This window comes from Castanea sativa, chromosome 8, assembly GCF_040712315.1.
Source record: "Castanea sativa cultivar Marrone di Chiusa Pesio chromosome 8, ASM4071231v1".
In the NCBI taxonomy this organism is placed as follows: Eukaryota; Viridiplantae; Streptophyta; class Magnoliopsida; order Fagales; family Fagaceae; genus Castanea; species Castanea sativa.
Window position 1 is genome coordinate 2,854,168 of NC_134020.1, and position 22,813 is coordinate 2,876,980.

The 22,813-nt window shown below is 38.1% G+C and overlaps 2 protein-coding genes, 1 long non-coding RNA gene and 1 pseudogene across 3 annotated transcripts; all 4 read left to right on the forward strand.

Moving 5' to 3' along the window:
• Positions 1 to 10,269: 10,269 nt before the first annotated feature.
• LOC142605750 (serine/threonine-protein phosphatase 7 long form homolog) lies at positions 10,270 to 11,550 on the forward strand. The gene is made up of 4 exons (XM_075777193.1): positions 10,270 to 10,601; positions 10,698 to 10,788; positions 10,878 to 11,276; positions 11,410 to 11,550. The coding sequence occupies exons 1-4, from the start codon at positions 10,270 to 10,272 to the stop codon at positions 11,548 to 11,550; spliced, it is 963 nt and encodes a 320-aa protein (XP_075633308.1).
• A 611-nt stretch (positions 11,551 to 12,161) lies between these two features.
• Positions 12,162 to 13,136, forward strand: LOC142607234 (uncharacterized). Its single transcript, XR_012839272.1, has 3 exons — positions 12,162 to 12,229; positions 12,329 to 12,441; positions 12,928 to 13,136. It is a non-coding gene; the product is annotated as an uncharacterized LOC142607234 (long non-coding RNA).
• A 271-nt stretch (positions 13,137 to 13,407) lies between these two features.
• Positions 13,408 to 15,323, forward strand: LOC142607166 (galactokinase-like). The gene is made up of 4 exons (XM_075778591.1): positions 13,408 to 13,542; positions 14,201 to 14,278; positions 14,747 to 14,888; positions 14,976 to 15,323. The coding sequence occupies exons 2-4, from the start codon at positions 14,235 to 14,237 to the stop codon at positions 15,084 to 15,086; spliced, it is 297 nt and encodes a 98-aa protein (XP_075634706.1). The 5' UTR covers positions 13,408 to 13,542; positions 14,201 to 14,234; the 3' UTR covers positions 15,087 to 15,323.
• Positions 15,324 to 16,606: 1,283 nt separating this feature from the next.
• LOC142608077 (uncharacterized) lies at positions 16,607 to 18,810 on the forward strand (annotated as a pseudogene).
• Positions 18,811 to 22,813: the final 4,003 nt, after the last annotated feature.

The window sequence follows — 22,813 nt, forward strand, 5'->3', positions numbered from 1 at the left end:
ATGAGAGATGTTCCACAACCTCTGATCAATAGAGGTCGCTATCCCTTTCATGGTAGTGTTAGGTGTCCATACCAAGATGTGCATCTCACTCCCCCCATTGGTGACCACGCTGTTGGCACAGGTTAGGGGTACTATTCCTCTTACCAACATTGCCTTCCTTTTTCTTACTGCTTGTCCACGTATAGGGTTCAGATCTAGCCAGGTTAGCATGCTTGGTTGCCTTAGCTGATGTACTATACAAACGTTGATTAATATGGGCTTAGGATCACAATTAATTTATATCTAATGGAAAAATACAAGTTTGTATCGCATACAAAATATACACAGCGGAAAAATTAAAGGATCTACTTTATTCGCAATCGATAACATGTATTATGTAAATTTCAGAATATAAGAACAAGAAAGCATACCTTGGAGTGGTCAAATTTAAAACCAAAGATTGAAGTACTCAGGAACACTTTTAATCTTAACTCTAATTATACTAACGCCCAAGAAGTGCGGTCTCTCAATCAGTTTTCAAGGGAGAATGATAGAGTGCTCACTCTCACATACACACCATTTCATAATAATGTCTCACTTTTTCATACATCAAAATTATGTATGTTTCTCTCCTTATAACTGATTATCTAATTGGACAAGCCTTTTTGGGCCTTTCCAACTAGCTTTAGTATGTGGCTTAGAGTAAGACCAAAAGGGACCAATAAAATATTAGCTCCAATGGGCCTTGGACTTTTCTGTCAACTCTTGACAAGTCCAAAGTTACTATTAACTATATTTAATACCACTATATAAATATAGTTGCACTCTAGGCCTTATTTATAAATTATATCTCATGATTTTATTATACATGCAACCCATTCATAAAATATTCGTAGTAATACAAAATCATGAATGTAGACTTCTTACCAATTTCAAAAATATATATTTTAGTAACTTCTTATCAAAGTGGTTAGGCTTAACTCTCTGAATAACTGAACTCATTAAACTTATCTCAAGAGAGTATTTTATATCTTCGTTAAGAGATTATGAATTTCATCTTGAGAATATATGTTCCATCAACACTAAATGTGGCTGCCCAATATACCGAGGTTTTGACTGTTACTTTAGATCTCACTCCTGATATATCAAAGCAACCTACACTTCATGATCAGGTCCATTATTCTCTTAAGATTAAGAGTTCATGTAAATAGAAGTCGTGAGATTTATTATTCATTTAACAATCGTTAGGAGAATAATAAATCTCACAGCGATCTAGTTTAATATATTTTAACTCTTAAAACATATCAACTAGAAGTCTACACTTCCATGATCAAGACAAATCATTTTAGTTGATATGTTATAGTCTTCGTAAATAAAATGCCCAATTTCATCACCGACTACGAACTATAATTCTGAATTTACAAAGAACTTGTGATTTATATCTCCTGTGACTTTTCACATAAATCACATACTATGCATCTCATGGACCATATGATAATGTCCAATATTCATGTTACCATTATTTTAGATTATAATAAAATAACTTTATCAATCACAATATTAAGTCATACATCATGTCATACATAGCATTATACAATAGGATTTAAGGACACTAATCCTAACAAACTCCCATTTGCCCTAAAGACTATTGTGCACTAATCTAACTCCCATCTCTTCCAAATATGTCTTGAAAGTCCTTTGGGGCAAGGCTTTGATAAAGGAATCCGCTAGATTCTTTGCACTTTCAATCTTTACTACTATTACATCTCCACAAATAACAATGTCTCGAATGATGTGATACTTTCTCTCAATGTGCTTTCCTTTCTTATGATTCATTGGATCTTTGGATTGTGCAACCACTCCACTATTGTTGCAAAACAATGTGATGGGAACTTGCTCCATTATAACAACACCAAGAACAAAAATGAATTTCTTGAGCCAAACAGCTTCCTTTACCGCCTCATAAGTAGCAACATATTCAGCTTTCATGGTGGAGTCGGCAATACAAGATTACTTAACACTCCTCAAACATATGGCTTCACCTCCCAAAGTGAACACACAACCTGAAGTGGACTTTCTGAAATCAAGATCTAATTGAAAATCTAAATCTGTATAGCCAAATGAAATTAAATCCCTACTTCGGTAAACATGCATATAATCTCTCATTCTCCTAAGATACTTGAGAATATGCTTTACAGCTTGCCAATATTTTGGTCTTAGATTTGATTGATATCGGCTGACCACGACAACTGAATAATAGATATCTGGTCTAGTACAAAGCATGACATACATGAGACTTCCAACTACAAAGGCATAAGGAACTTGTCTCATTATATTTTCTTCCTCTTGAGTCTTAGGTCTTTGGTCGTCAGACAGAGGAACTCCATATCTAAAAGGAAGCAATCATTTCTTGGAGTTTTGCATGTTAAACCGTTCTAGAACCTTATCTATATATCCAGCTTGTGATAAGCTTAACATCTTATTCTTGCGATCTCGCCAAAACTTGATTCCTAGAATAAAATTAGCCTCACCCAAGTCCTTTATATCAAATTGGCTTGACAACCAAACCTTTACCGATGACATTACCCCTACATCATTCCCAATGAGTAGAATATCATCAACATAAAGCACTAGGAACATTACTACTTAATCTCAATGTCTTTTGTACACACATGATTTATCAAGATTTTATTTAAAACCAAATGACTTGATTGTTTGATCAAATCTGATGTTTCATGACTTAGATGCTTGCTTAAGTCCATAAATGGACATTTTCAACTTGCATACCATATGTTCTTGATTTTTTGCTATGAAACCTTCCGGTTGCATCATACAAATTTCCTCTTCAAGATTGCCATTAAGAAATGCAGTCTTAACATCCATTTACCAAATCTCATAATCATAATGAGCAACAATAGATAAGAGAATTCTGATAGATTTAAGCATTGTTACTGATGAAAAGGTTTCTTCATAATCAATACCTTATTTTTGTGTATACCTTTTTGCCATTAACCTTACTTTAAAAGTTTCAACTTTTTCATCTATCATTCTCTTCCTCTTGTAAACCCATTTACAACCAACAAGTTTAATGCCGTTAGACGCCTTTACAAGATCCCAAACTTGATTGGAGTACATAGAATCTAATTCAGATTTCATAACTTGGACCCAATGATGTGCATCTATATCATTGATTGCCTTTTTATAAGTGTAGGGATCCGATTCAGTCTCTTCTGAGATAGCTTCATAAGTTTCTCCCAAACTTATAAATCTTATAGGAGGCCGAACAATTCTCCCACTACGACGAGGCACCTAGGTACTAAACATCTCATGGGTAGTATCTTGTGGTGTATCTAATACAGCCACATCATCCCTAGTTTCATCCATTGGTTGTTCAACTACAGGTTCTTTCATTTCAGACAATACTACTCTACTTCTTGGAGTAAAATTATTCATGTAGTCATTTTTTAAGAATTTGGCATTTGTGCTAACAAACACTTTATTATCCTTATGACTATAGAATAAACCTCCAATAGTTCCTTTTGGATACCATACAAAAAATACCACTTCTATTTTAGACTGTAACTTGTCAGACTTTCCTTTCAACACATGTGCTGGACAACCCCAAATGTGGAGATGTCTCATACTAGGCTTACGCCCATTCCACAACTCTACAAGTGTTTTAGGAACAGACTTCGAAGGTACTAAATTCATAAGATACATTGCAATACTTAAGGCATATCCCCAAAAGAAAATTGGTAGAATCGAATAACTCAACATGAATCTAACTATATCTAAAAGACTCTTATTCCTTCTTTCTGCTACATCATTTTGTTGTGAAGTTCCAGTTGCAGTCAACTGGGATATAATATCATTTTCAGTCAAGTAATCCTTGAAATCCCTAAGAAGGTATTCGTCACCTCGATCAGATCGAATGGTCTTTATGTGTTTACCTAATTGATTCTCAACTTCAGCCCTAAACTCTTTAAACTTTTCAAAAATTTTGGACTTCCGTTTCATTAGGTACACATAACCAAATCTAAAGTAATCATCAGTGAAAGTAATGAAATACTCATAGCCACCTTTTGCTTGGATTGACATAGGACCACATACATCTAAATGTACTAGTTCTAGTAAATCTTGGACTCTTCTACCTTTTGCATTAAAATGTCGTTTGGTCATTTTACCTTCCAAACAAGATTCACAAACTGGAAAACCATCAAAATCTATGGGCCCAAAGAGTCCATCTTTAATAAGTCTTTGAATTCTATTTAAATTAATATGATCCAACGTAAGTGCCAAAAATATGCTTCACTAATAGAAGGAAACTTTTTCTTTAATGATTTCACATATGAATTATTATCTAATTCAGAATTATATAATTCATGCTTATCAGGAGTTAAAATATAAAGACCATCAACAATATTGCCAGAACAAATAAACATTTTATCCTTCTTTATAACAACATTGTCTTTTAGGATAATACAATATCCATGTTTACCTAAATAAGTTGCAGAAATTAAATTCCTACGAACATTAGGTACATACAGACAGTCTTCCAATATTAAAACTCTAGAATTAAAGCATAAATTAAACACTCTAACAGCTACGACCGGAATCATGCTCCCATCAGCCAAAGTAAGAAACAATTTCCCTTAATTCAGCTTTTTGGTCTCCTGAAACCCCTGCAAAGAATTGCAGATATGATTAGTACAACCTGAATCCACACACCAAGAATTCGTGGGATTCTGTACCAAACATATTTTAAGAAGAAATGAACTTTTCATACCCTTACCCTTGGCAGTTTTGAACTTTGGACAATTCCTCTTCTAATGTTCTTTCTCACCACAATGGAAACATTTTCCTTTGGATTTATTTCCTTTGTTGGCAACCCCAAAGGCAATTTATTTACCATCTTCCTTAGTGAAGTCCTTCTTTTTCTTCTTCTTACCATTGCCTTTCGACTTAGGTTGAGAAGTAGAAATTTCACTCATATTGGCTTTAACACTAGAAGTACCAAGAATGTCTTCCACCGCTACCAATTCATTCATTAATTCAAATAATGAATAAATCTTTTTGTTCATATTATAATTGAATCTGAATTTCTTGAATGATTCCGGTAGTGACTGGAGAATTATATCCACTTGGGATTCTCTATCAATATCAGCATCTAAAACCTCCAATATATTCAGATTAAAGATCATTGTAAGACAATACTCCCTCACTGAACTGCTTTTAGCCATTTTAGTATTATAAATTTGCCTTATGGTTTCTTGCCTTGCAGAACGGCCTTACTCACCAAACATCTCCTTCAGACTTAGCATAATGTCCGAAGCCAGTTCTACATCCTGCATTTGATGCTGTAGAACATTTGAGATAAATGCTAGGATGTAGCACTTGGCCATCTCATTAGATTTCTGCCAACGATCATATCGCTATTTTTCCTCAGAAGGAGCATCTAATGAAGGAAAGTTAAAACATGGTAGAGTAAGCACATATTTGTGCTCTTCAGCTGTAAGAACAATGTCCAAATTTCTTTTCAAGTCAACATAGTTGGATCCAATCAGTTTGTTTTGATTAAGAATAGTAACAAGGGGGCTAAATAATGACATGATCAAATCTGAAAATAATAAACATGAATATAATAAGTAAACTGGACATTATCAATTTAGCATATAAATATATAATATGAAACCTTAATAAAACCACAATATAATATATGCAACGACAGCCCAATCTCATATTCAATATCCCTTAGCATAGAGTGAACATTAAATACTATGATTGATTAAGAACTATTCTTATTATTAGTGCTATCATGATAACTCTTATCAAATACTAATAATATGCCGTTTTAAAATTAGCCTCTAAGACCTCTCTTTCGCATTGTGTGACTTTAGTTACCACGAAAGCTTTGTCGAGGCCGTTTAATGGGTTAGTGAGGATTTATTGCACAAGATTTCAAATGAAATAGTCACAAAAACCTCAAGTGAACAGAGTAATCTTTGAGAACCAACTAGAGAGAGAGTGTTGTTTTGAACTAGGGAGCAAGGAGCACTTCTATTTCAAAGCCCCCACATTTTAGTCAACAGAGTATTTGGATTACCTTTTTTTTTGGTCATGGAGAAGCAACAGAAAACTCATAAAGTCCATTGACTTGGGTCGGTGAGGATGACACATGCTGCGGGTTGCTTTGACTGTGTGGGTGAGGAGTTATGGAGGTGGAGTTATGGAGGTGGGTGAGAACTGGATTGCTATGAAAACTATGGGTGTGAGATGAATCTTCAAACAATGTGGAAGGCATGAATCTTTAAAAGAGAGGAGACAAGATGGGAAAAAAGCTGATGAGGTGGGCCCACAACTTGTGTTCAAATAATTACGCAATTGCCACTCAAAACTAGTGTTTATTGTTTAAAAAGTGGCCGGAGGTAATTTCAAAACAGGCATTTCAAAACATGGTTTTGGAACAACGTATTTCCAAACACTGAGAACGAAGGTGTATGACCAAACAGTGTGTTCTGATTTTGGACACTAGTGTTCAGAATTTTGTTGCCATTTACCATTAGATAACTAACATTTTCGTTAGTTGTCACTGTTTAAAAGAATGTAGGAAACTAGCATCTCGAGTTTTATAAACTCGAGATCCATGAAAAAATCGAGCTTTTAAAACTCGATTTGCAGTGGTCGGCAATACCATTACGTGGACAAACTTTCCACGTGTAGCCACGTAGAAATCGAGTTTATAAGACTCGAAATCTACACGGCCATTTTCAAACCCTGCGCTGAAACAATCACACTCTCTCAACCTCACTCAAACACTCACACTCTCTCAATCTCTCAAACGCTCTCTCTGAAACACTCTCACTAAAAATTCAAACACTCTCCCTCAAACACCCAAAGCCGGTCACCCTCGGCCCCTCGGCGTTCAACGGAAATCACCCTCACCCTCAAACGGTCTCCTCTGTCCTCACAACCGGCTTCAGGCGATCCTTCAACGGAAGTTTGCAGGTATGTTTTTGAGCTTTTTAAATAATTATTCCATCTGGGTTTTGCCAAGTGTTTGAGCTCAATCGCCAGGTGGGTTTTTCGGTTTTTTGTTGAAATTTTGTTCCTTTTTTGTTTTGGGTGTTCAATTGTGAAGAAATGTGATCTGGGTTTCTCTTATTTTAATTGGTGAAGGTTGATTTCCTGTCTAATGTTGGTGGTTTTGTTTGATCATATGGGGAATTGATGGTTAATTTCTGTTTTATTTGGCTGATTTTTTTCTGGGTTTTGGTTGGATTTATATGAGATTGGTTTTCGTATTTTTATTGGCAATATGTTTAAGCTCTACTATGTGGACGAAGTTGGGTGTTTGATGGATATAAATTATCTATTATGTTCAGATTTTATTTTAATTTTTTGCTAATTAGCTCTGTAAATGACTCTGATTGTGGTTTTGTTTATGTCTCCTCTATACATTGGTTTTTTCTTTGTTCTTTTTTGGACACATTAGGGGATTTTTTTTTTTTTTAATCAAATGTTTGTCTGGGATTTCCTGGTTTTGTGGTTATTTTTATTCATTATCATTTAGGATGTGCGTGGCTATTTTTCATCCAAGAAGTCACTGTATAGCTTTGAAGTGTATTTGGATCCATTCCTCCATAGATGACAGGTTATTCGGATCCATTCCTCCATAGATGACAGGTTGAGCTCTTCAATTCTAAAAGGTCGTTGGGGGTGACCACAAATTCCGAGTCACTAGGCACTTTGAGAATAGGTGCTCTATGGACTCTTGGGCTGCATTACACATCATGCAGTTTAGGTCTTCCATTGAAAATATCAGGTTTAGCATCACTTATTGTTATGGGATTTTTCCAATGACTTTTAATTGTCATGAATTTTGAGTCTCCACGACTTCTTCCATTTTACTTTAGGCATAGGACCACTCTCAATAGTTGTGTTGGCCAGTCCGATATACAGTTCTTGTTGAGAAGTCTCCACTCTAATTAGGGGTCTTGTAGTGCTTGAGTTAGCAGAATCTTCAGCATGTTTTTTTGTAGTTACTGATTCAAATAGCTAGTACACTTTGTCTATTCCATCTTCATGGTTTTGTCAAGATGAGCTCAAACACCCACTTAATCGCCTGGCTCGTGTTAAGGTTGAGGCAGTTTATATCCAGGTATGTAAAGAATCCACGAGGAGCTCCAAAAACATCCACTCCTACTCCAACATTAAGGTTATAGTTCTTACCCCATTTCTATCTTTGTCAGTATGCTCCATTCAAATTTTCTATCATTGTTCTGTTGATGTGCTCCATATGTCTAAGTCCCATAACAAGTTTAGGCTTGAAAATGCTATCCCAACCTTTATGTAGAATCCTCTTATGTCTTCTTTATTCCCCACCAAAAGTCCCCAATTATCTTGTCGATTTGTTTACAGGTTGTTTCAGGAAATCCTATTGTTGACATCGTATAGTTCAGAACTTCAGATAATGAATCTGATCAAGCTTTAGCTGTCTAGGAAATTTTTCTTCACTTACAATGCCGTACCTTTATTTGTATCTTTTCTGACACATGGGCTAGAGCATACTATAAACCTTCATTCTTGTGTCTTGTTTTCTCTATCTTTGTGTGAAGATTCATATGAATACCTGAACTAAATAGGAGCTGATGTTAACAGTGAAACAATAGGGAACTAACCGCGAAGAATGATGCTAATAAGCCTAATATTAACATCACTAGTCACAAACTGGCTCAATGCGCAAAAAAGTTTGACATAATTTTTTTTTTTGTTAAGTGAAAACTGAGAATAGTAGTTGAGACTTAAAAGTAATAGTCTTAAACCCATCTCAAAATAATGTGATTATATTGGAATATATAATATATATTATGTAAGTAAAGAATTCTACATCTTGATTTTTTGTAAGGTTTTTTTTTTTTTTTGCAAGGAAACATATTGCATTTTACTTTTAATTTATTATATATGGCAAGATATTTTTAATATGTTATAATATAGTGAGATATCCATCAAAGCAAAAAACAATAAAAAATTGGAGAAAGTATAATTTTTATTAGAACGTGAAAATGAATCTTGATTATTTTATATGAAAGCTAACATTATTTTGCTTTTTTGGAGAAGTTAATGAGCAATTTATAAAAGCTTTTTCTTCCATTTTATCACATAAGAACACTATTAAGCAAAGCTATAATGATTTATATTTTGATAATCACTAAACTCGTATATGAGAAGCAACCATTACAAATTTTTCCTCCCCAAAACATATATTGATTTCTTTTTTCTTTTTCTTTTTTTCCTTTCCACACAATTTTAAAAATGTGAAAAATTGAGGAAAATCTAAATGCGTGGTAGCTCTAGTCAATCATAAATAGCATAAGGGGGGGAGGGGGAGGGGAAGGGGGAGACAAATCGTATACATGATAGAATTGCTTATACATATTCATATGTGTTTTTATATACCATGGAATCACTTCATTATGTTGAGTTACTAAAACATTTATACATTTTACAAACCACATGTACATTAATTGATTTTAAGAGAATAGTAATGGTTCTTCCAAATCAACTTTATACATTTTGCCCCCACACTATTAATGATCTCACGGTTAAGTATCCGAATGTTTGCGGTATGGAGCCTCGGATTGATGACGAGCCACGGGTCTTGCACCTGGTCCACTTGAAGAGTCATTGGTGTCGCGACAACGATATCATCGATCAGAGGACATTTGGAATGGCGAGGTGAAATATCTAGTTCTAACAATTGCTTTAATTTTTACGTTGTCTTTGACTTTTAGTTAGCAAGTTCTTTCAAAACACAATTTGTAGTTGTAATAACCGCTATAATTTTTATGGATTTTGCAGGACCCGGGCCCACTTACGTGCCGTGGTCGCACTAAGGAGATGGCAAGCATTCAGATGGAAGATAATCGGGTGATTGACATTATCAAGTTGCTAAGGCTGGAAGGATTGTTTAGGGCCCCTTCCAGAGAGATAGATCATTGCCTAATTTCAGCCCTAGTTGAGCGATGGCGGCCGGAGACGCATACGTTCCATCTTCCACATGGTGAGATGTCAATCACCCTACAAGATGTGGAGGTCATTTTCGGACTTCCTATAGACGGTGAGGTCTTGGTTGGGCCGACTGCTGTGGTGGATGGGGATTGGCGAGATCTGTGCATGGAGTTGCGTGGTTTTACTCCGGCGAATGACAACAAAACTTTGGTGGGGCAAAGAATTCTCATCAGCCGCCTTGTTCACGCCATTGCAGTGCCACTGCCTCATGACGCAACGGAGATGCAGATACACCAGTATGCTCGGTGCTATATTTTAGCGCTGCTAGGGGATAAGCTTTTCATGGACAAGTCGGGAGATAGGGTGCATTTGATGTTCTTGGCGTTCCTGCATGACCTTCGTGATCCGCCACAGTATAGTTGGGGTAGTGGTTGCTTGGCTGGTTGTACGAGAGAGTTGTGTCGGGCAAGCGAGAAAGGGGCATCGCAGATTGGTGGGGCGTGCACATTGGTCCAGTATTGGGCATGGGCAAGGTTGCCATTCTTGTGCCCGAGGATAGAGCCCCCACCTGGATGTGATTATGGCCCATGGCCATATGCTCCACTTGCATTTAAGTAAGTATTTTTCTAATATTGTGTGTGCAATGTACTCTTCTTAGTAACTATAACATGGGTATTATCTTATCTTATGTTATTCGCTTCTAACTGTAGGTGGGTGCGGGTGCCAAGCTCGAAGAGTAGGCCATCCGGCATGGCCTTGATCCACTATCGCGAGCAATTAGTTAGAATTCAGCCGGACCAAGTATGGCAAACAAAAATTCTGTTTGGTTATGTTAATTTTTGTTTTAATAAACTTGATGTTATGATAATTGTTTTTTGTTTCTATTGTAGATTGTGTGGCAGCCATACGAGGCAGACTTCGGCCACCTTCCTGACTTTTGCGTTGCAGGGAGGGATACGTGGACGGCAAGGGTGCCACTTGTGTGTTTTTGCATAGTAGAGATACACCACCCAGATCGTGTCCTTCGTCAGTTTGGGTTGGCGCAAGAGCAGCCCGACCATGTTGTGTACGATGAAAGACTGCATAGAATAGACTTGCGTGGGAAGGTGGAGAAGAATTGGAGGGAGGAGCATGGACCGTATATCCTTACATGGGATGCGAGACAACAACGACTTTGCCATGCACCTCCTCAGACTGGTGAGATGCCTCGCGATCATGACTATTACCGCTGGTACCGTCCAGTCACTCGAAAGTATGTCGACCGCAACAGCGCAAAATTAGATATAGCGGTAATGTGTTCTAATTAGATATATCTTAGTTGAGTATTTGGGTAGATTAATAAGTACTATACTATATTATCCATTCTACAATTGATACGTAAATGTCTCAAATCTAATTGTACTGGTTCTTTCTCGGTTTCAGATTGAAAGCCATTTAGCGCTGTTGGAGATGCTTCTTGTAGGCAGCCGAGCCCACAACCATGTGCGACGCATCCTAAATGATCGGCGGGCTTGGTGGTGGTCTGCACCAAATGGAGAGGCAAACAATGGGCATGAGGACTGAATCGGCGGATATTGCAATCCCAAGCACAAGCGCACACTGTACGTACACCGACCCGTGCTACGCGCGGCTAGGGGTCGTGGTGGGCTGCTACGGCAAGCCCAAGCACAAGCGCAACTAGGGGCCATGGTCGGCTGCTACGGCAAGCCGAAGGACAAGTGCGGCTAGGGGCCGTGGTCGGTGTGCAACAACCGCTCGGGTTGTAAGTAGTCCTGAGATACCTGCACCCATCCCGCACGCATCTCTCCAGCCTGAGGTCCCTCCACCCATGGTAGATGCATCTCCTCAGCCCGAGGGTCCCTCACCCCACCCCACCTTCACAGCCAGTTTCGATCTCGGTATTCATTCTCAGTTGACCCCTCCTATGCACCCCGAGACACCCTCAAACCCATCCACTAGCTCTACTGCACCCACTTTGCCCATAGACCCACCCCGTACTGAACCCATGACAATGATCCCCACTCCTAGCCTGGACACAGAGCATCATTACCCACCTACCTCATCCTCATCTGACCCTCTCGGACCTGCAGTTGGGATTGACACTCTTCGACCGAGATGCGATGTACCGGACGAGCATCCCCTTCATCAGCCCTCACCCCCACGAGGTTGACCGCAACGTGCTAGAAGAGCTCCCACTTGTGGGACAGGTGGACACAAAATAGGACACAAAGGCAGCTCTATGGTACGATACCATTAATTACGATGTATAGGCCTATTTTGCAGTTCATTTTATCTTATCATTACACCAAATATTGACTGTATGCATCTAATGTCTTTGCAGCACGATGATGAGCCTAAGGATGATGCCCCGCAGCCTCCTCCCCCGCCCAAACATTACACGAGGGTTAAAAAACGCAAAATTGGTGAACCTTGAAAAAGAGGTTTGTTACAGAGGTAATGTCTAATGTGATCTTTATAGCCTATTGTATAGGACACTTTGGAAAGAATATTGTTTTTACTCCTGTACATTAAGTCAAATCAAACTCTCACGCTCTGTAATGTTGGATGTGTTTATTATGCATTGCCAAACCATTTGAGATGTCCTTTTGTCATCCTATCCTTGATTAATGCCACCTCCACCTTCCAATGCATGCCTTTGTTTCTCATTCCATGTTCTCTCATTGCTACTCATTCTTCTTGACATGAATATGCTGACTACCTTCCTTTTATGGGCCTATTGCCCAGCATTTTACATTATGAAGCGGTAAATCATAACTCCTCTTTATCAGTTTACAACATTAAGTCAAATTTTATGTATGTTTGGCAAAATTCATATTTTTCCATTTTCGTGTTACACTACATGCTAATTTGAAACTTCAATCTTAGTATGCTATATCTTGGACAATTCTAAGGTGTTTGTGGTGATTGTTGGTTCTGCAGTTGTTTTTGTTTTTGTTTTTGTGGAGGATGAAGTTGAGGACATGTCATTGTCACTTCCAACAATGGGGTCTATGCAGATTGCTGGGAGTGCTGGTTTTGGTCACAACATTGAATTCATGGCTCAGGCATACCTTAGAAATAGGTATTCAGAGATTGATATAGAAGATGAGAGTTCTAATACCAACAAAGATCACCCTCTTCCAATATATCTCAAGGTAGTACTCTAACTGTCCCAAGTCCTTGATCTAAGCTAAACTCTTATCATGATTCAACTAAATTATTTAAAATTTCATTTGAAAAAACTATTATACTTTGCTTGTATTAACCTTGTTCAGGGGAAGACCCCAAAAAAAAAAAATATATATATAAGTACCCGAGGTCCTGAACCAGCAGCTAAGTATTAACCTGTGTTTCTGAATAATTTTTCAAAATAGTGGTCATATCATAAATATTATCTTAGAAATTTAGAACCAAAATTTAAAAATATCAGTGCAATTTCATTTCGAGATTTGGCTCACTTTGCAATTTTTCTGAAATATAACAGCGAGCCGCTCATGTTTATTCTGAGGCCAAGCGGGTACATGCCTTTAAGGACACTGTATCATCAGATTTAAGGTGAGCCACATGAATTGATTGATAGTAGTTTTATTAGCATGCTTATACATGTGCATGCATTTCTTTTGGTTGAGATGAACATTGCTGATTGTTTATCAGATAGAGACTATGAGATGTGGTGAAACTAGAAGTTGGAAATGCGGGGCATTCTGTTGCTACTCTATGATTTCATGCATGTGCATGCTGCTACTTGTTTGGCCTTTGTATGTAACTCTGCCTTTGTTGTCACTTATGGCCTTAATCCTTTTATGAGGCTGGTCCAAGCCCCAAAAAGGAGGGAGGTGGTAAGTTGGCGTCCAGAATAAAACTTAATCACCATAGTTTATGCATTATATGTTCGTGTCATTTCTGTAATTGGGATATTCTTATATGCATTTGGATCCCTTATGAACTAGGTTAGGACTTGGGAATTATAATTTAGTCATTGGTTGAAGGTCTGATGGTAATAGAACTCTGTGATGTGGATTATACCCAACTTAATTATGGCTGATTTTATTTTTCATTATTGTTTTCTGTTGTGTCCTTTTAAATTTCAATGTTAAATAAATTACATGATGTAAAACCTGTTCATGCTATTATCCAAGTTCAACTTAAAAAAAAAAAAAAAAAAAACGAAGTTCAAGTTTATTCAATTCTAATTTTCTACTAATTCTTGCAGTGAGGAGGACAAGCTAAAGAAGCTTGGTGACCTTATGAATGAGAGCCATCACAGCTGTAGTGTTTTATATGAGTGCAGGTATAAATGTTCAAGTCCAGCTTCTAGAATGTGAAAGCACACACTTCCAATTATTTCTCATCATTAGTGAAAAAACCTCGTAAAAAAATTGGAATAATTTCTCATATAAATTTGCAGCTTATATGTACTCAATTACATGTTTTTGGTGTTGACAATTTTTCCTTTTTTTTTGTTCTTTAAAAAATTTGAGCATGCCACAAAGGCTCTTCACAAACATCTTCTTGGCAGTTGGCATTCTCTACTTAGAGAGAGAGCGATGTGTCTTTGTTGCTTTTGCAGGACTTGATTGAAAGCATGCATCTTTATTACATTAAAAAATGTTGTATTTAATCTACTACTATTATGATGATGATTTTGTCCCCTATTGTGCACTCTGCAATCTGCATTAATCATTCTCTTATGAAATATGCTCCTTTATTTCACAGCATCTTGCTGTATTTACTTTTGTCTTATTTTTGTTGTAACTAGCTGTCCGGAGTTGGAAGAACTTGTACATACATGTCGGGAACATGGTGCACTTGGGGCAAGGCTTACAGGAGCTGGATGGGGTGGTTGTGCGGTTGCTTTGGTGAAAGAGAGCATTGTTCCACAGTTTATCCTCAATTTGAAGGTAAGTATTCTATGTCCTAAATGGAAATTTCTCCCTGTATAGTTAGACGAAGCAATTGTTGACAATGTGATTTGTTACGTGTATCAGGAACGCTTCTATCAATCAAGGATTGACAAAGGGGCTATTAACAAGAATGATATTGGCCTCTATGTTTTTGCTTCAAAGCCATCAAGTGGTGCTGCTATTTTCAAGTTTTAGTATGAAATTTGGGGATTATAAGAACAGCCAGGTCTGCTATTAACTTAATTTATGTTGAGAAACCTCATGAAATTCTTGTCTAGTTGATTAAACTCTGATCTTATCATTTTAAAAATTGTTCTTGGAATGGAATTATATGGACCTCCTTTACAAAGAGACAGATTAATCTTTTCAGAAAATAATTACGATCTGGCCTACAAAGTTTGTTCACTAAAAGAAATATCTTTCATATAAAAATGTATCCATTTAAGCAGCTAGTCAATTTCAATACTCAGTTTTATAAAGCTTCACTTTTCTAAGTACAATTATACTTAGGGAAATCAGCAAAAGCTAAACCCAAATGCATGGACTAAGCTTATTGTTGTTGAATTAATTCAGTGATTGTGACGGAACACTGGAAAACGATACATACCATGTTAGCCTTGCGGCAATGCATTAGTAGTGTCAAAGAATTGCTGGTGCGATCTCACTAGAGACGAACCAAATCAAGATATTTCCTTTATCTTTTTTGGTGGTCCATTAACTGAATAACTGGTTTCGATCCAAAAAAACGCTGTATGTATGTATATTGATGGGGGGTGTAGGGCCGTTGTGTTGTAGTTTTTTTTTATTAACTTTTAATATTAGTGTTTTGTGTATTGTTGTTGTGTATGTATTTGAAGCAAATGGTGGAGGAGGAGAGGAGGAATTGGAGCAAAACGATGGCGTGCCGGCATTCAAGGAGTTCGAGCTGGCAGAGCTGAGAGCAGTGGCAAATGGGTTCAGTAGTGAATTGATAGTCTCTGAGAGTGGAGAGAAAGCTCCCAATGTGGTTTACAAAGGGAAGCTTCGAAACAATGGCCTTGTTGCCATTAAGCGCTTCTCCATGCTCTCCTGGCCTGACCCACATCAGTTTGTGGTATTGTTTGTGTTTTTATGTTTTGTGTTTTTTGAAAACAAGGTTCAAAGTTCATTTGTTGAAATGGGAAATGGGTTGTTGTTGTTGTTGTTGTCATTGTAGACAGAGGCTTGTGGAGTAGGGAAGGTTCGGCATAAGAGAATGGTGAATTTAATAGGATGTTGTGCTGAGGGAGATGAGCGGCTTTTGGTGGCAGAGTTCATGCCTAATGATACTCTCTCCAAGCATCTCTTTCACTGTATGCCTTTTTCTCCTTCACTTCAATCTATTTTGTTTATTCATTTATTTGGAAAAATCTTAGTTTACATTTTTACCATTTGAGTGTCACTATAAAACTAAAGAAGTTCCATTTTGCTCATCCTCATGCTAGAAAAATTTGAAAGTGGTATGCTAGAGAAATATTAAGTCAAATGGTATCTTATTGCTCTTAGCCAATGCGTATTGAGTTTGGATCCTTTATCAAGTTTTCTGTTGTTTTAACTCAATTATTTTATGTATTTTGCAGCCACAACTTGAAAGTGGTGATAAAAGTGAGTTTTTCAAATTAATCCCACATTTTGTGATTACATTTCAGTTTTATCTGTATTATTCTTGAGATTGTTTTAAACTTCTGTTGTTTCAGTTATAATGCCTCCTTCAGCCTTGGACCACCTTGGTTAGTTCATCTAATTTGATCTCTTATTATGCATTATGTTTCTCATAGTTGATGTAGTTTTTATTCGTCATGGCCTTGAATTAAGATTGCTCATGTGGATAATAAATTTGCAGCATCTTTACATATTGATTATCCAATGTTGTTTGAGCTTCGGAATGCTTCTGCTGAGCGGGTTTCTCATTGTGGCGTTCTTGAGTTCATTGCTGAAGAAGGCATGATCTATATGCCTTACTGGGTAGGCATTCAAAAATTTTTTTGGGCTTGGAACTGGTACTGCAATTTGCTATAAGGAAGTTTAGCTGTCGGAGATGTCTTCTGGTCATTTAATTTTTGCCTTTTCTTTTTGTATTCTTTCTATATAGATGATGGAGAACATGCTCTTACAAGAGGGGGATATTGTGCGAGTGAAAAATGTTACTCTTCCAAAGGGAACATATGTCAAATTGCAACCACACACAAAGGACTTTTTGGATATTTCTAACCCAAAAGCTATGTGAGTTAGTTATTTTTATGTCATTAGTTCTTATTTAGTGTTAGATGTGGTATATCTTGATTCTTGAGTCATTGTTGTCCTTGTTTGGCAAAGAAGGGGATTCATGTGGTTGTAATCCTTCTTCTTCCTGTATTCATCATGAATGTAATGTGTCATGTCATGTACACATCTATGATAGGTGCTGTCATCTTAATTCAGTCCATGCTGTGAATTAGGAAGCCCACTGTTGATTCTATATGGAAGAAAGTAATTAAAATGAGTGGCTCTTATAAAGAGGACAAAGAAACAACTTAATAATAAATATTACTTTATTGTTCTGTTCTTGTGATGTCCTCCCCTTGTTTCCCAGTGTGATATGTCCACGGTCTATTCGTGTAGTGCTGATTTCCTCTTCCATATCATTCAATCAACTACCTATAAAGCTATTTCCTAATTATTTTATGGTTTCTCTGAGCTATAAAGATGTTTTTCATGCTGCCATTGTCTGTTTTGTTTATTGCATATGCAAGGGTAGATGTTATTATATATGATTTTGCTTTCTTTTGTCATGCAGCTTAGAGACAACATTAAGGAACTTTTCTTGCTTAACCTCTGGGGATAGTATTATGGTGGCATATAACAACAAAAAGTATTACATAGATATTATAGAAACAAAACCTGCTAATGCAATAAGTATCATTGAGACAGACTGTGAGGTGGACTTTGCACCTCCCCTCGATTACAAGGAACCTGAAAAGCCTATTGCACTTGTTCCTCTAGGCAAGGCACAGTGAATATTTTTCTTTCTACTTTACCATGTCTTTCTGTTACTTTGTGGCTTCTTTTACACTTTAATTGAGAGTGAATGTGCAATGTGGTTTCCCTCTTTTCTCATGTCATACAGATAGGAGGTATTCAACATATCATAGGGGACAGATAAAAATCATCTTGAATTCTTGATTGGGTTTCTGCCTATTATTGGTTTTTAAAGTTTCTCTTACTTGATAGTAATCACATCATGTCCAATCTTTTATGATCACTTGATAGATACAGAGAAGGCACTTCGCACTTGATGTTGAATCTTTTGTATTTAAGAATACTCCATAGCAATAATGGGAATGCTCCATAGCAATAAATTATTCTTTAAAAAAAATAGTTACATAGTAATACAATGTCTATTTCTTATTATACAACTCTTTTAAATTTTTATTTATTACGCAAGACGAATAACATCTTTTGTTCTGCAGGTGAAGAGGCTCCAGTCCGAACCTAAATTCAGCCCTTTCACCGGATCGGGGAGACGCTTGGATGGGAAACCTTTGAATTACCGGCCTCCATCGGTTGCTCCCTCACAATCCAAAGACAAGCAACCTAATGTTGCAAATGGTAATGCAAAGCCTTCGCAGGATCTAGTTCACAAAGCACCAATCGTCGAGGCTCGGGGAAAGCTTGTGTTTGGATCAAATGTAAGCCGCGATCCTAAAGATACACCAAAGGTATACTTTTATTCTTATGTCTTCTCATTCATACTTAACCGGCTCTAAAAAAACATAAAAAGCCAAACAAAAAGCTGCTGAACTACATGTTCTCCTTAATGTTGCGGGAACACTGCAAAAGAGACTAAACAAGAGCGATCATCAAAGAGTGAAGAGCCAAAGTTCAAGGTTTTTACGGGAAAAAGTACTCATTGAGGGGTTGATGAACTTTCAAACAATCAAATGCTCTTAAGTTATTTTATTCTCCTGTCACCCGTCCTATATGGATTAGGGATACAACGGGAGTTACGTATTTATACGAGATGTATTATCAAAAGATGAAACGGTAGGTTCTCATTTTGAATGAAGAAATGAAAAGCATGACTTATTTCATTTGTTTGTGAGACTTTTAGAGCGAGGCTTGCAACCGGTGTTTACGAGAACTTTTAAACGGGCGAAGTCGTCCTTGAAAAATCTCCCCCCTCCCATCCCCCCTGCCATCCCTGCACTTTAGCCATTGGTGGCCCAAAGTTACCCCTGATAGGCATTGTCGTGAGCTATTGCAAGTCTCATGAGTTTGTTCTCATGAGAGAGAGTGATGGGATTGCAAGTCTCATGAGTTTGTTCTCATGAGAGAGAGTGATGGGAAGGCGTTCGAGGGAGAGAGAGGGAGGATATAATCCATTATCGGGCGATGGTAGCCTGTCTTGAACTCTTATGATTGCCAGTCGTCCACAGAAGCACCTTCTCCTAGGACTGCTTTGATTGCAATGTCAGGTACAGGCAGCCATGAGGGCCTGCCCATGGCTTTTCCCAAATGCTCACACATTTCAGCTAATCTAACTGGGTTTGGTGCAGTTCCATTGATAACACCTGGCATTTTGGTTTGGAAAAATAAGTTCCATTATTGAAGAGCCTCAAAACCTAGTGTTGATGCCTAGAATACAATAACCTAGTGCTTTTCTTTTGGAGATGTTTTTTCCACTTTATCATTTGGTGCATTGCCAATTTGTGGTTAATAATCACAATCTTGCGGAAGACAAAATTGAGATAAATTGATAATTAATCAATAATTTCGGTGGATTTTCAACTAGACCAAATTAGACCAAAATAGACCAAATCAGACCAAGTTAGACCAAATTAGACCAAATTAGACCAAATCAGACCAAATCAGACCAGACCAAATCAGACCAAGTTCGACCAAATCAGACCAAATTAGACCAAAATAGACCAAATCAGACCAAATTAGACCAAATCAGACCAAATGGACCGATTTAAATAATCGAGATACCAAAGGAACTCGAGTCTCTAAAACTCGAGTTCCACTGGGCAAATATTTCCCCAACTGCTCTGTTTCAGCGAGAGGCAGAGGCATGCCTCGTTTCAAAAAAATTTGCCCGATGGAACTCGAGTTTCTAAAACTCGATTTTCACTGGGCAAATTTTTTTTTTTCCCAAGGAACTCGAGTGTCTAAAACTCGATTTTCACTGGGCCAATTTTTTTCCCCAACAAAGATGCTCGTTTCGGTGCGAGAGGCAGAGAGGCATGCCTCGTTTCAAAAAAAATTTGCCCGATGGAACTCGAGTGTCTACAACTCCATTTTCACTGGGCAAATTAATTTCCCCAACAGCAGGCTCTGTTTCAGGCAGAGAGGCAGAGAGGCATGCCCTGTTTCAAAAAAATTTGCCCAGTGGAACTCGAGTTTCTAAAACTCGATTTTCACTGGGCAAATTTTTTTCCCCAACAGCATGCTCGTTTCGGGCGGACGGGCGAGAGGGCATGCCTGTTTCAAAAAAATTTGCCCAGTGTATCTCGAGTTTCTAAAACTCGATTTTCACTGGTCAAATTTTTTTTTTCCCAAGGAACTCGAGTGTCTAAAACTCAATTTTTACCGGGCAAATTTTTTTTCCCAAAGAAAATGCTCGTTTCGAGGCATTGTTTTACAATGTAAATGCACTCAAATCACAACAAAAGTCATTCTCAATATATCACCATTCTAAACATGTCCAACCACACTTAATTTGCAATTCTAACCATACTACTCAAATCACAATCTTCATAGAGGTACATTGGATAGAGAATTACAAGTACATTCAACAACAATCAAAAAGTTCACATAGAGCCAATACAACGTCGTCCATGGAAGGATGCCTGAAAAACGTAGAGTATTTACGTTAGGAGACAAGATAGTAAACATTAGGTAAATATCGAATGAACAACAATTATTTAACCGATGCATAAATTTTTGCCAACCTAACTAGTGTGGAACATGGCCGCTTGTGGAAGCACCGCGGGATGCGGACATTTTCGCGGTTATGCCCGGAAGCATGACACCCACATGTCCGCTTCGGTTGACTCTCTATCAAATCTGCGTCCTCCCTCCGCCATCCCGGTTCTTGATCCTTATTCCTCACTCCATCCATCTCATTTCTTATTCGTGACTTCACCGGTCGACCTTTGGCCCGCAACAATGCCGGATTAGGCAACCACTTTGGCCCCATGGGATCCCTCCATAATGACTGTGACTTAGGAACCACAAATGCATGCTCATAAGTGTTAAGGGCATGGTTCAAACCATAACATGGGTGAATATACGTGGTCGAATCAATATGTAAATAGTCACATACTCTAATTGCATGTGAACACGGGATCCCTATATTTTGCCATTTCCCACAACTGCATGTTTTTTCCCGTAACCGAACTTCGTAACCGTGGTTTCCCCTCCCTGCGCTAGACACGTTGAGTTGGGTAACTACTTGAAATATCGGCTCTTCATTGCTAAATGGCTTGAGATAGTGTTTCTCGCATTTACGCTTATTTCCATCCCACGTGGATAAGGCATATTCACTCCATTTCTTACCCTCTGACAACTCATAATGGTATTCTTTGCGCCGGTCATGGAAATATTGAACAAGTTTGCTCCAAGTGAACTCAACCAACGCGGCAATAGGAAGGCCCCGTGCACCTTTCAGCACACCATTGAAACACTCTGATATATTGGTTGTCATTTCTCCAAAACGTCTCCCACCATCGTATGACTGGGTCCACATGTCCACATCCTCGCTCATTAGGTATGTGTATGGAAGATAATCTTGATTCTTTTCCTTACCATCCCTCCCCGTCACCTTCTTCTTCTTCCTAATGGCCTCAATTTCCACCTGCTTAATGGAGTCCATTATGGTAGCAAATTTAACTACCTGACTAGCATATCCCGCTTTCAACGCCGCTGACTTTAGAGTCGAGTTCTGAAAATGGGTGTTGAAGTTGCTAGCAACATGTCGAAGACAATATCTATGAAATACCCTTGCTTTTCCATCATCCCTTCTAGGCCAGTTTGCAATGGCGTTTTTGATACCGAGATGTCGGTCAAAAATTATGCAAATGCCGTCGTCGAGTATCGGTGGCCAATCGTTTCCGAGGCATCGTAAAAACCACCTCCAACCGGACCCCGACTCACAATCCACAACAAGAAAGGCGAGAGGGAATACCTTGTTGTTAGCATCGGTTGCCATTGCGACCAACAACTTTCCCCGATATTTACCATACGGATGGGTCCCATCAATGCGATAACCGGCTTGCGCATTTGAATCCCGATATGCATGGACCGAAAGACCAAAACACATAATGCAACAATACGGTGTGATCTTCATCGGTGGGTGTGACACAATAGCAAACCGGGTAGTCGGGTCCCGATCAATATACGCCATTAGCAACTTTTGCAGCCTTTGGTAAGATTCTTCCCAATCTCCAAACATAAGCCCAATCGCCTTTTGTGTCGCATCCCATACCTAGTAGTAAGAAGGCTTATGGCCATTATATTTCGCCTCTATCAGAGATCTGAGATGCTTAATTTGAGTGGTGTGATCCTCAAGTAACTTGTTGTGGATTTCTGCTGCAATAAAATTACAACTCATCATTCTACCATCATTTCGCACCCCAGTTGGTATACACGTGTGAGGACCCACATACACGGTGACCATCCATAGATTTTGGAGCTCGGGCTTCATAACTGCGTAGACATACCACTTGCACGACTCATGCACGCATTTCGCACAAAAATTTTTCCTCGTCGACCTAGTGATCTTAAAGTTTTTGTTTTCCTTGAGGGCACAAATTGTTAATACGCGCTTCACCTCCACTTTACTCGCAAAAGTCAACCCTTTGCACAAATTCATCCCCTCTCTCCAAGTAGACACAAATGGCATCTCAATATGCGAAGGATCAACC